Here is a 13,332-nt window from a genome sequence, read left to right on the forward strand (position 1 = left end):
TGAGTATCAGTTTTCTTGCATTTAATACCAATGAGGCACCATTTATTGCTAAAAAGTGTTCAATTATACATTTTTGTCAACACATGCAATTTTGTTTGCAATGGAATTTAAAGCTTTATAAAGGACTGTAATCATTTTTGTTGTACAAAGTAGTGGTGTCACAAAATTTCAGTATTCGGTACCAATACCAGTGCAAATCCACGGTTCTCGGTACCAAAGCAAAACACAAAAACATGCTAATTTAACAACATTATTTTTTATTAATAACGTTAAACAAAAATTTAATGTACAAAACCAATGCCATTCTTTATACTTACTTAAAATAGTTTCAAGTTTTTCCACAAGTAATAAAAGTATGAAAAAAGTAAACAAGTTTCACCCAAAAGTTTTTGTCATATTTTTGCTGCCACTGAAAAACATCTGTAAACTGTTGTCTGTTTTAGAGTTTGCTGTTGTGTTTCATGATCTTCCTCAGTCTGCAGCTGTAAAAGGAAAATATAATATACTTAAGTAAAGCAATGGGCTGAGTCTGACCAAATGCAACATTAGATCATTGACACCAGCTAAAATATAACTTTCCAGTAAAGATTAAACCTCAGCTTTTATAATACATTTAGATAAGACTACATTAAGTGTATATCAAATAGATGGAAACTGTAGTATTAAAAACTATTTACAATAAGATTCCATTATTTAGATAACATGACCTAACAATAAACAATAGTTATATAGCAATTATTCTTCTTGGGGTTAATTTCAAAATTTACTAATACATAAATCAAGTTCAATCTGTTAAAATTATTTAATGCACAATGAACAAACATGAATGATCAAGTGTTTGTACATTCACAAACATTAATGAATGTTGTAAAAAATATATTGTTCACTCACTGTAAGATGTTACTAGATCTAACTGATGTCAGATAACATGAAGTCATTGTAAAGTCTATACAGGAGATCAAAATTTCACTGTACTTTTAATCCAAACTGTGTTCATATTTAATTTTAAAGGGCTTTAAAAACCTGCTAGAGTTATTCAACCAAGAATAGCAACTAACTAACTAAAAAAAAAAAAAAAGCCCAGAACTGTTTTTCTGATGGACTGATAGGGCTTAAAAACTGTTAACCATATATTTGTACATTCTCTAACGCATATTTTGGATAAACAGTCCATTTAAAAGCCTCTGGTGTGTACAAATAGTAAATATCATTGTCTTCCTGTTTTTTACACTAATAAAAGTTATAGGAGCATTAAAAACTTAATTTTAATGCTCATTATATTAGCGTTAGCCATGCTTATGCTTACGATTAACTACGTATATGCTAACAGCGATGTTTATTTCAATCCGACATTCTAATTAAAATATGGAATAATATTCATAACAGAAGCTATAGATATAAAAAATTTAATTGAAACTTACCTGCTTGAACTCTTTTGTTTGATCGGGGTGTCGGTCATTAAGGTGTTTTGTTAGTTTGATGCGAAGTCTTTTACGAAGATGATAGCGTTCGAATAGCGCATCAAGAACCGGGTACTCGTACCACCGATACTTAAGAAAACCAGGTACCATAAGATTTAAATGTTTTTAGTACCGACTTGGTACAGAAATATCGGGTCTTTTGACAACACTAGTACAAAGATATCCTAAAATGCCTGGATAATATTATTGGTATAAAAGAAATTATATCAATGTCTGATAATAGTTTTAACTTTCCATATTACGTAGTAAGTATAGTTATGTGCATAATAAATATATAATCCACCTAATGAATGTGTGGCCTCCTGACGATGGCTTGCACTAGAGGTCTGCATTCCCGACCAGATTTTTTGCGCCGCGGGATTAAATTCCCGAATAAAATGCAGTAGCGGTTGGTAACTCTGGTGTAATTTGAACGGGAGCGGGCGGTCTAACAATATCCCGTTCCCGACGTCCATTCAGAACAGCATATCTGCGCTTTATTCTTACTGTCCACCGGTACAGCCTGCACTCGGAACTGTTATGCACACACTGCACGCATGCTTTCTACTTGGTTTATTTGCGGGGTCTGTGCGCAGCATGTACATAACGATGCTCAGAGCAGGCTGTGCCGGTGGTAAATATACTATCCTCAGACAGAACAGGCAGGTTGTCGATGAGTGACAGAGCAGAATAAGGATGGAGCAAAGTGTGGATGCTCAACTCGGTTTTGTTTATATTTTGCTTAGCCTATAATTTTAAATGACAGATGTCATATTTATTTTTCTCTGCGACTTTCCTACCGTGTTAACAGAAAAATGTCAAACGAATTTAGTATTTTGACAAGACGAATAAAAATAGCTTATAGGCTACTTTTGTACAACCTACATTTTTATTTTTTTTCTCTTTGCGACACTTTTTCCTATTGTGTTGTAAATGTTAAACGAATTGTATCCTGACAAGATGAATAAAAATAAGAAATTTAATAATAAAAAAACTAAATTTTTATTTTTGCTGACACTTTTTTCCTACCGTGTTGCATAAAATATTAAACGAATTTTGTGTCTTAAGATAATTAATATAAATTCAAGTCAATAAATTCAAGACTCTTCACAAGACGAATAAAATAGCCTACAATTTTGTGCAGACTACACTTTTATTTGTTTGCCTATCTCTCTTTCTTTCAGTAGCGGAAATTTAAATGTGAGCTCTGGAAATGAGATCTAAATTTAGTGGGAACGGTCGGGTCGGGAAGAAAATTATTCTAAGCGGACAGTGGGTAAACAAAGAGTGACTATATAGTGGGAGCAGGTGGGTGTGGAATATAACCTTGCGGGAGCGGGACTAAAAAAATGGTCCCACGCAGACCTCTCGCTTGCACCTAAGGTGAGCTGTGCTTAACGCAGCGTTCAGCTGCTGCGGGTTCATGAGTCAGCTGACCACACGTGTTAATGTTAAGTGGGAGATCTCAAGGCGTTTTCACATTCCTACGAATGCAGTGATGAGATACAAGTGTGTCAGAATGGTATAGGCGTGTCAGTCAGTGTTGATCCCACCCTGCACTGCTCCATCTTAAAACAGAGTCCTGATGTTGTCCTCAATTTAGCTGTGCAGCAAATTATGCGTGTGTGTCTCTGTGGGCTGGTAATTAGTGTGTCCTAGGAGAAAGGTATGTAGAAAAACAGGAAGACTTGCTCCACTGGTTTTCCTCCTTTCATTTGGATTTACCTGTCTGTCAAGGTAAAAACATTCAGCTTAGAACACAATGCCTGACTGTGTTTCTGTACTCAACGTCATCTGCCATCTGGTTTCTCTCATGATTTTATGTGGATCTATCACTATTGTGCCCTTCTGTGCTTAACCCCAGGTTAATCCGGGGGACTGACTGTGCAGGGATGTAGCAACGATAAGAAAAATGGGGGGACATTTGCCCAATAGATTTACTTTTATTCAACAATGACACATTCAATTAATCAAGAGATAGTAAATATTTTAAAAATGTTACAAAATAACATTTATAATGCTACAAAATATTTAAATTTCAAATAAATGCTCTTCTGTTCATCAAAGAATATAAAATGTATCACTGTTTCCACAAAATGTTTCCACGAAAATATTAGGCATCTCAACTGCTTACAACTTTGATAATAAGAAATGTTTCTCAAGCATGAAATCAGTATATTAGAATGATTTCTGAAGGATCATGTGATGCTGAAGACTTGAGTGGTGGTTGCTGAAAATTCAGTTTTGCCATCACAGTAATAAATTGCATTATAAAAATATAAAAATAGTTATTCTTCTAAATTGTGATAAAATGTAACAGTATTATGTTTTTTTTTTCTCAATTACATGCAGCCTTGGTGAGCATAAGAGACTTTCAAAAACAATAAAAAAATTGCCCGAACAGTGCTGTAAATTGAAAATAATCTTGCAAAATGTAGAAGGATGTACATATATATTTTTTTCTAAAGTGGTTGCTATGCCCATGGTAGGAAGTGTATTGTAAGTTGCTTTTAGTGAGAAAGCATCTGCTAAACAAATTTAAACAACAAATAGGTGCAGATGTCTAATGATGTACTGTTGTCTGTGTATTCCCACACCCATCCTTTAATCAAGCACAACAGATGTTTTACAATGAAACCTGAATACCCACTCTTCCAGCACACTGTTGATGTATGTATTGTTTGGTTTGGTTTTCCCAGGGCTCTTTTTGACTACGACAGGACAAGGGACAGTTGCCTCCCTAGCCAGGGCCTGAGTTTCTCCTATGGGGACATCCTGCATGTCATCAATGCCTCCGATGATGAGTGGTGGCAGGCACGGCTGGTTACACCCCATGGGGAGAGTGAGCAAATTGGGGTCATACCAAGCAAGAAAAGGTACAGTACTGCCAACAAGCCCAGACAGAATTACAGCATTTCCCCTGTAGTAATTGAGTGTTCATTGCCAATCATACAAATTTTTTATTTTTTTTTATCCACAGAGTGGAAAAGAAAGAGCGTGCACGGTTAAAAACAGTCAAGTTCCACGCAAGGACGGGCATGATTGAGTCCAACAGGGTGAGTGAGTCGTCCTCCTCCTCCTGTGAACGGCTCATGGGAGCTGCCCCACTTCCCCTGAGTGTGGGAATTGGTGGCTTCTCATAGTATCCTGGAGGCTCCTGTTACTGAGCATCTCATTTCTCACAGCCACACAAACAAAGCATACAATTACAAACATGCACTGTGCCATCATAATCAGCTATGATGATTAGATCAATTCTTCTCAGTTCTGGTCCTGGAGGCCCCCCCAATACTTCACAGTTCTGATGTTTCCCTCACCTGATTTAACTTCTCTGCTCATTAATAAAAAAAAAGTGCTCACTAGCCCTATTCGGATGGGACTAGTTTTCTAAACTACGTTGGAGTTTCGATTCTTATCACCTGATGTCTCTGATTTTCATGTACCAATTCAGACGGGACTAATATCTCTGTGTTTATAACAGATGTGGGAGGGTCAGTTTTGTAGTCATTTGGATTGATTACCATTAGTATAACCAGTTTTACTACAAATACCATAGTTCAGCAATGGCTAGTATATTGCAAATTTATGGTTAATTTTTGGTTACTTTTTAACTTTAATTTTCGTAAAGGTACATATGTAATTAAAACATTATGTAATTGAGTGCAGGAATGAAGCTGAGTTATCTTACCTGACTGATATTACAGTAGCCAGTCTTAACAGTTTATGTGATCTGGCTCTTGATTTTATTTATTTTTTATTTCTTTACTGGGAGGCAAACATATAAAAAAATGTGCGCAGTAGTAAGAGCGTCTACGGCAAGGGTGTCCAAAATTTTCATATCGGTGCATCCCTAATAAAAATAGTTATTCTTCTAAATTGTGATAAAATGTAACAGTATTATGTTTTTTTTTCTCAATTACATGCAGCCTTGGTGAGCATAAGAGACTTTCAAAAACAATTAAAAAATTGCCCGAACAGTGCTGTAAATTGAAAATAATCTTGCAAAATGTAGAAGGATGTACATATATATTTTTTTCTAAAGTGGTTGCTATGCCCATGGTAGGAAGTGTATTGTAAGTTGCTTTTAGTGAGAAAGCATCTGCTAAACAAATTTAAACAACAAATAGGTGCAGATGTCTAATGATGTACTGTTGTCTGTGTATTCCCACACCCATCCTTTAATCAAGCACAACAGATGTTTTACAATGAAACCTGAATACCCACTCTTCCAGCACACTGTTGATGTATGTATTGTTTGGTTTGGTTTTCCCAGGGCTCTTTTTGACTACGACAGGACAAGGGACAGTTGCCTCCCTAGCCAGGGCCTGAGTTTCTCCTATGGGGACATCCTGCATGTCATCAATGCCTCCGATGATGAGTGGTGGCAGGCACGGCTGGTTACACCCCATGGGGAGAGTGAGCAAATTGGGGTCATACCAAGCAAGAAAAGGTACAGTACTGCCAACAAGCCCAGACAGAATTACAGCATTTCCCCTGTAGTAATTGAGTGTTCATTGCCAATCATACAAATTTTTTATTTTTTTTTATCCACAGAGTGGAAAAGAAAGAGCGTGCACGGTTAAAAACAGTCAAGTTCCACGCAAGGACGGGCATGATTGAGTCCAACAGGGTGAGTGAGTCGTCCTCCTCCTCCTGTGAACGGCTCATGGGAGCTGCCCCACTTCCCCTGAGTGTGGGAATTGGTGGCTTCTCATAGTATCCTGGAGGCTCCTGTTACTGAGCATCTCATTTCTCACAGCCACACAAACAAAGCATACAATTACAAACATGCACTGTGCCATCATAATCAGCTATGATGATTAGATCAATTCTTCTCAGTTCTGGTCCTGGAGGCCCCCCCAATACTTCACAGTTCTGATGTTTCCCTCACCTGATTTAACTTCTCTGCTCATTAATAAAAAAAAGTGCTCACTAGCCCTATTCGGATGGGACTAGTTTTCTAAACTACGTTGGAGTTTCGATTCTTATCACCTGATGTCTCTGATTTTCATGTACCAATTCAGACGGGACTAATATCTCTGTGTTTATAACAGATGTGGGAGGGTCAGTTTTGTAGTCATTTGGATTGATTACCATTAGTATAACCAGTTTTACTACAAATACCATAGTTCAGCAATGGCTAGTATATTGCAAATTTATGGTTAATTTTTGGTTACTTTTTAACTTTAATTTTCGTAAAGGTACATATGTAATTAAAACATTATGTAATTGAGTGCAGGAATGAAGCTGAGTTATCTTACCTGACTGATATTACAGTAGCCAGTCTTAACAGTTTATGTGATCTGGCTCTTGATTTTATTTATTTTTTATTTCTTTACTGGGAGGCAAACATATAAAAAAATGTGCGCAGTAGTAAGAGCGTCTACGGCAAGGGTGTGAATCATCACTGGTTTCACAATGCGATCCGATTACGATTATCATGTCAACGATTAGATTCAGTATCACGATGCATCACGATTATATCAAATTTATTTTGTGAATTTTTATTCGATTATATAAGCAGGCTACTTTTTAAAATAATTAATAATAAATAAATAAAAAACTTAAAAAATGTAACCAACTAAATATAGCTTCAAAACATACAAGCAAATATAAAGTATTAAAGGGGGAAAAGAACAATTACAAGTGATAAACAAAAAGTACTTCTGGGTTTTTCTTTTTTCCTCCGCATTATTGCTGTTTGATTACTGATGAGATCATAGACACAGGTTAATAGGCTGCATTCACACTAATGCACAGATCTATTTTGACATGTCAGATGTTTTGTCCTGTTCTGAAAACATAACTGACTGTGTTTAGGCCTACATCAATTCCGTATCATAAAAGTATTCGGAGATGCATTTAACCACAGCCGTGCTTCAGGACAACACTGAAACAGTGAGTGGAAACACAAGTCAAGCAATGCACACGTGTGTCTCACAGCGCACATACGTGTCCACGCAGCCAGTCAAAGTGAAGCGCAAAAAAAGCTTCAACCTATCACGCAAGTTCCCGTTTTACAAGAGCAAGGAGAATATAGTGCAGGAGTTGGTGGAGACTGAACGTGAGTATGAGCTTGTGACGAGGGTTCTGACTCCACAGTATATATAGTGAAAATGGGTAGCTCATACACGAGGAGTAAAATATGTAAAAATAATGCAATTTGGTGCAGATGCTGATATTTATGACCAAAAAGGCAAGATAAAAATTCTAATAGCTTATAATGTAAATCAATATCTTTATAACAGACTACTTACATAAAATGCAAAATAAATAGTCACTCTCTCTCTCTCTCCTAATAATTTTAAGAGGATGATATTTGCTTAGTTTTATGATCAAAGCTGTGTAGTCAATGTATAATCATGTAAACCTAAGTTGCTTCTGTCCAGTAAATGTTCATCTTAAAAAATTACTAAAAATATAAGTTATTCTTATGTTTACTTTATAAAAATCAGTAAAGAATTCACAACAAGAGACTCACAAACCATTACCCGAAAGGGACCATTTTTAAACACATATCATTCACACACAAATATTCTTAAATCAAAGATCTGATTGCCATATGATACACTGAAGGGAGAGTGAATCCACGGTAGACCTCTTGAGGTCCCATAGTGTCTTTAAAGCCAGCTCATACTAGGCTGGATTGAGTGTGTTTTTAATGTTTTAATAATGTTGTCACTGTATCTAAGGGATGTTTGTAATTTGATTCCTGTAAGGAATCCAACACTGGCTTGTTTACTTTGGCACGAGGAGCAGTATCACTGTCTGATGAACCGGACACTGGCAAGGTCATAGGAAACGCTCAGCACGGAATCTAAGATCACTAGGGTCGTAGGAAAAGGAAATACTTAATTTCCTATTGCTGCCTCATCCTACCATTTCCCTTCTAAGGAAACGGCAGCCATTTAAGTGCCCAAAAGTTCTCTCTGTTTGTTTTCCTCTCTTCACTCAGCCTTTTCTATTCTTGGCATGATGGTACGGGAGGGTGTATAGTTTCATTCCGAGCTGTGCTGGATATACTATTAATCTTACATATGGGCGAAAATGAGCATTGTGACATTTCTAAACTTCACTCATCTTATATCCACAGAATGCTTGACGTCCAACACCAGTGACAGTGAAAGCAGCTCTAGTAAGTGCCTCTAAACATCCATTTTGTGCTTACTGCATTAAGTCTGTACCAGTGTGTTCCGCAGAGGTGCAACATTCTATTTGATCAGTGTCATGCTATTAACCTTTAAATGCTTAAAAAAACTGATTCGTAGCTATGATCTGTCACCTACAAGTTCATTCCAGTGGTATTTCAAGTGGATTGTTTTTGTATTGAATGATGATAAATGAAACCTTCATATTTGATATGGATATTTTTATCTTTTCTCGTCATGCAGAGGGTCAGGAAGACACAATTCTCTCATATGAGCCAGTAATTCGACAGGAGAGTAAGTATTCTGAATTTTATATTTTTTATAAAATAGTCTCACTCTCACGCTTAATCCTGGTTTTCACTGCCCACATGCCACACACACAACAAATTCCAACGGTTATGTTTTTTGGATTAGTTGCTGCATTTTACATGCGCAGTTATGATCTAGTTTTTTGTGCGGCCAAGCTACAATCTACTTTTCTCTGCTCAAGTATACATGACACAAGTTGGGTGTGTTTGTGTTTGTTGTAGCAGTGTAAGCTATCACAGTTAAACATACTGTTTTTGCTTTAGGATTTCTATATGTAAATAACCTCTTTTATGATGCCTTTATTTCTTAACGTGAAGTGTATGTGCCATAGTTAAAGCTGTTTTTCATTAGGGTGGGTCGAGGTGTTAAATAAACAATAGTTGATATGCAAATATGAACGTCATCTGATAATGTGACCATTTGTAAATGTGTTTGCAGTTTAGTTTTCTTAAATGGTCTGTGTGGACTGGGGAGGGAGCTTGTATTTTTTTTTTAAAAAGAAGAAGAATCCTGTTTTCCATGATATGTCCTCCATGAGGAAAGCCAAGAAATTATACCCAAGGCTGGAAGTTTTTGACCAACATTGATCTGGCTTTCTTTTCAGTCCATTACACAAGGCCTGTGATTATCCTGGGTCCAATGAAGGACAGAGTAAACGATGACTTGATCTCAGAGTTTCCCCACAAGTTTGGATCCTGCGTCCCACGTGAGTGTAATAAGAAAAGGCCATGCTGGCTGCATGTACAACATCTTTATCATCAAATGTTTTAGCGGTACTTGTAAAAGTAAAGAAAGACATACACACGTTTCTTCAGATACAACTCGCCCTCGACGAGAGAATGAGATGGATGGCCAGGACTACCACTTTGTGGCTTCAAGGGAGCAAATGGAGAAGGACATTCAGGACAACAAATTTATCGAGGCCGGACAGTTCAATGAGAATCTGTACGGGACCAGCATCCTGTCTGTCCGGGCAGTGGCTGAAAGGGTCAGTGACTCCCTAGTGTAAACATGCCAGAGGATCTGAACTCCTGTTTAATCCTTCAATATTTTCCCTGTGGCAATTACTGTGTGCAGTGAAAGTGTGACACGGGATGAAAGGGTTTCTTTAATCCTCTTGTAGGGAAAACACTGTATCCTGGATGTGTCTGGGAACGCCATAAAGCGACTGCAGCAAGCACAGCTCTATCCAATCGCCATTTTCATCAAGCCAAAATCTGTGGAGGCCCTAATGTAAGTTTAAGATTTTGTAAATTAAATGTATACACTACCGTTCAAAAGTTTGGTGTCATGCATATCATGTTTGTTTGTTTTTTGTGTTAAGGATGTTAAATTTGAAGGTTCTATATTTTTGTTATAAAATTTTTATAATAAATAAATGGTTTCCACAAATTTAGCAGCACACCTGTTTGTAGTATTTATAATAAGAAGCAATGTCTCTTGAGCAGCAAATCCACATTTTGGAATGATTTCTGAAGGATCATGTGACACTAGAGTAGTGGCTTCTAAAAATCAGCTTTGCCATCATAGGAGTAAATTACATTGTGACATATTATTAAAATGTAAAATGGTCTATTTTAATATATTTTACAAAGTTACTGTTTTTACTGCATTTTTGTTCAAATAAATGCAGCCTTCGTGAACAAAAAATACTTTTACACTTTTAAATGGTAGTTCTCTACATTTTGTCTCATAATTATGTGCATGTGCTTATGCAATGTGAAATAAGTAATGCACTTCTTTGTGTTCATCAGGGAATTGAATAAGAGGCAGACATATGAGCAAGCCAGTAAAGTCTTTGATAAGGCAATGAAGCTCGAACAAGAGTTTGGAGAGTATTTCACAGGTAACCCCCACCATCATGTGATTTCTCTTAACTGTATCCAGAGAGAATCTTTTAGTCCACTCCCTCTGTTACTGTTTAACAGTGTGCTGTAGTATGACTGTTGCTCTCTCTCTCTCTCTATCTCTCTGTCTCTCTGTCTCTCTCTCTCTGTCTCTGTCTCCACAGCCATAGTCCAGGGTGACTCACTAGATGAGATCTATAATAAAATCAAGCTGATCATAGAGGAGCAGTCAGGCCCTTACATCTGGATCCCGTCCGCAGAGAAGCTCTGAGCTCGCCGCCTCCACGGAGCCCCCCCACCTGGCACCCCCCACTCCCACCCGACACCTTTCCTTCCCTTTCACTGATATGTTTCATATCAAGTTTTAGTCATCATTATGTTACCCTCAATTGAAAGACGTCTTATCACCATTACTGTGACTGTGCACACCCCTGCATGAGTTTCTCAGCAATTCCATTCAAGATTGGAAATGCCATTCCTAAAGAGATTTTTTGTCATGTAAAACAAAAAAGGGAAACCTGAGCGGATCCTTTCGTGTGTCTCGGATGGACTTGAAGATGAGAATGTCTCAACAAAGTGAGAATGGGGAGGCGGGGAGTTGGAGATGGTGGCACGAGCAGGAACCTTGTATATGTTCATTTGATTTCATGGAAAAAGACGTTTGAGGATGCTGTGCAAGGTTTTTTATGAGGACTAGATACAGTTCAAACCTGCTGATGGTACCGTCACTGCTCATGTTTCTAACGGATAAACTTCAAAACAGAACTCACAAACCAGCTCGCTTTACTCGATCGGTTGCCTGGCCATTTGTATGGCCGTTTCGGAGGCAGAACAAAATGGAAAACGGGGTTTGAGTCTATACATTTCTATTACTGAAATCACATGGAAAATAAAAACCCTACGGAGAGATTTTACTACATAATACAAAATGATACGGTACACATTTTACACTTCACTAGAATTGTCTACTCGGAGGGCTGTTAGATTTCATTTACTTTGTCTTTGTCTTTGGGTTTTTGTGTTCTTTCTTTCTTGTGGTTTTAGCTGCTCTGTATTAAAGATGGGGGTAGAGAGGTGTAACTGGGCTCTCTGCAGACCACCAAACTGCCTTACGATGAATAAACGCTTCTGTCAAATTCCTGTCAATCGTGGGGGGGAGGGGGAACGACACAATATTCAACCTATCAGTGCTTAGAGGGAGACTCGATTTTAGTGCTATTTGTGAGTTTCCCGTCATCCTATTGGAGGCCTAACTTGTGAGTGCAATAGACTTAAGTGTCTTACCTCTGTGAAATCCTTTTTTGCAAAGCTTTTTTTGTCTTAAGCAAAATCCAATTTCGGCCGCCATTGGAGTTGTTGAAAAGCAGACAGCCCACTTGCACTTCCTCTGCCTTCCATGACTATATTCTCTTCAGACTGAACGGTAACAAGGTACTGTCCTGTTAGCTGCCCAGGAGCGCAGCCTTAAAACGGGTAGAATCAAGACAATAATTGTATTGGATGTCCTTCTTGATATTAAAGCGTTAGTGGAGCCTGAAATTGACCGTTTTCCCCAGAACTCGACGATGGTTTGATTAAATCTGTTCTTTGTAATGACAGCTTTTTAACAATTTTTTCTTCTGCTCCTTCATTTCCGGGCTGATGTTTACTTCACTGTGTTGAGCCTTGTGCCGGGGCGAGCTTGGCGAGCTCAGGAATCTGATGGATAATTACTACAAATCTTTTTTTTTTATACACTACTAAAGGGCCGCGATCATATTGTGATGGAATAGAGAGAGTATGAACTCAAATGGGATGATTTTCTTTCCTCTAACTGAACACCCAGACATGCTGATATATTATACTTGTGTATTCTAAATATTTAGTCCTTGTTTTTTTTTTTTTTTTAACACTTTGTAAGCACTATGTCTGTGGTCACCCTTGGGTTCAGCCGGAGAGAACTGGATCGCGACAGAACAGGATACAGAAGTACAGTACTTCCTTTGATCTTTCTTTCTGTATCAAGAAGTCTGGATCCCGCAGAAAGCGAGGGAAGTTCTTGGGCCCACTCTCTTCCCCCGCCCCACCCCGCAGGCATTTTTCTAAACAGGTGCGCTTCACCTGCCAAGCGTCTCTGCGAAATCAGCTGTCATACCTGTGTCAAAACCAGAGTTCAGGGAATAATCGAACGGAACAGAGCCATTTATAAACTGCTTACAGACTGTTTTAATGGGTATGATCGCTGTAAAGTGTAAATATCCCCCTCACTTGTGCTTCATGCATGTGTGATACAACTGGGACAAACATATTTTATAAATCACAAATGTCAGGTAAGTAAACTTTGAATTTATTCTGAGATTAATTTCCATACAAATGTGCCGTAACGTTGGTATTTCTCTATAGAAAAAATATCTTCAGCTGCCTATCAGAACATTTTTTTTAGTGAGTCGGGAACAGCTTCCCTACAATACGGCCTGTCTACTTGTGATATCTTGTGGAACTTGTCTGAGTGTATAGATGAAAAACAAATGTAAAAATATATATAAATATAAATATATATAAAAAGACATGCGGACTTCAACCCATAGA

The 13,332-nt window shown here is 37.7% G+C and overlaps 1 protein-coding gene across 1 annotated transcript in view; it reads left to right on the forward strand.

Moving 5' to 3' along the window:
• Nucleotides 1-13,298, forward strand: part of LOC107550731 (disks large homolog 3-like) — a 70,788-nt gene extending 57,490 nt beyond the window's left edge. Inside the window, exons 12-23 of the mRNA XM_016232095.1 lie at nt 4,160-4,336; nt 4,441-4,516; nt 5,693-5,910; nt 6,015-6,090; nt 7,425-7,524; nt 8,554-8,595; nt 8,852-8,902; nt 9,522-9,623; nt 9,733-9,905; nt 10,041-10,150; nt 10,672-10,763; nt 10,929-13,298. Coding sequence (XP_016087581.1) covers nt 4,160-4,336; nt 4,441-4,516; nt 5,693-5,910; nt 6,015-6,090; nt 7,425-7,524; nt 8,554-8,595; nt 8,852-8,902; nt 9,522-9,623; nt 9,733-9,905; nt 10,041-10,150; nt 10,672-10,763; nt 10,929-11,035 — 1,324 coding nt within the window. The 3' untranslated portion in view covers nt 11,036-13,298. The remainder of the gene's footprint in view (nt 1-4,159; nt 4,337-4,440; nt 4,517-5,692; nt 5,911-6,014; nt 6,091-7,424; nt 7,525-8,553; nt 8,596-8,851; nt 8,903-9,521; nt 9,624-9,732; nt 9,906-10,040; nt 10,151-10,671; nt 10,764-10,928) is intronic.
• Nucleotides 13,299-13,332: the final 34 nt, after the last annotated feature.

This window comes from Sinocyclocheilus grahami, unplaced genomic scaffold, assembly GCF_001515645.1.
Source record: "Sinocyclocheilus grahami isolate Dianchi unplaced genomic scaffold, SAMN03320097.WGS_v1.1 scaffold407.1, whole genome shotgun sequence".
Classification (NCBI taxonomy): Eukaryota; Metazoa; Chordata; class Actinopteri; order Cypriniformes; family Cyprinidae; genus Sinocyclocheilus; species Sinocyclocheilus grahami.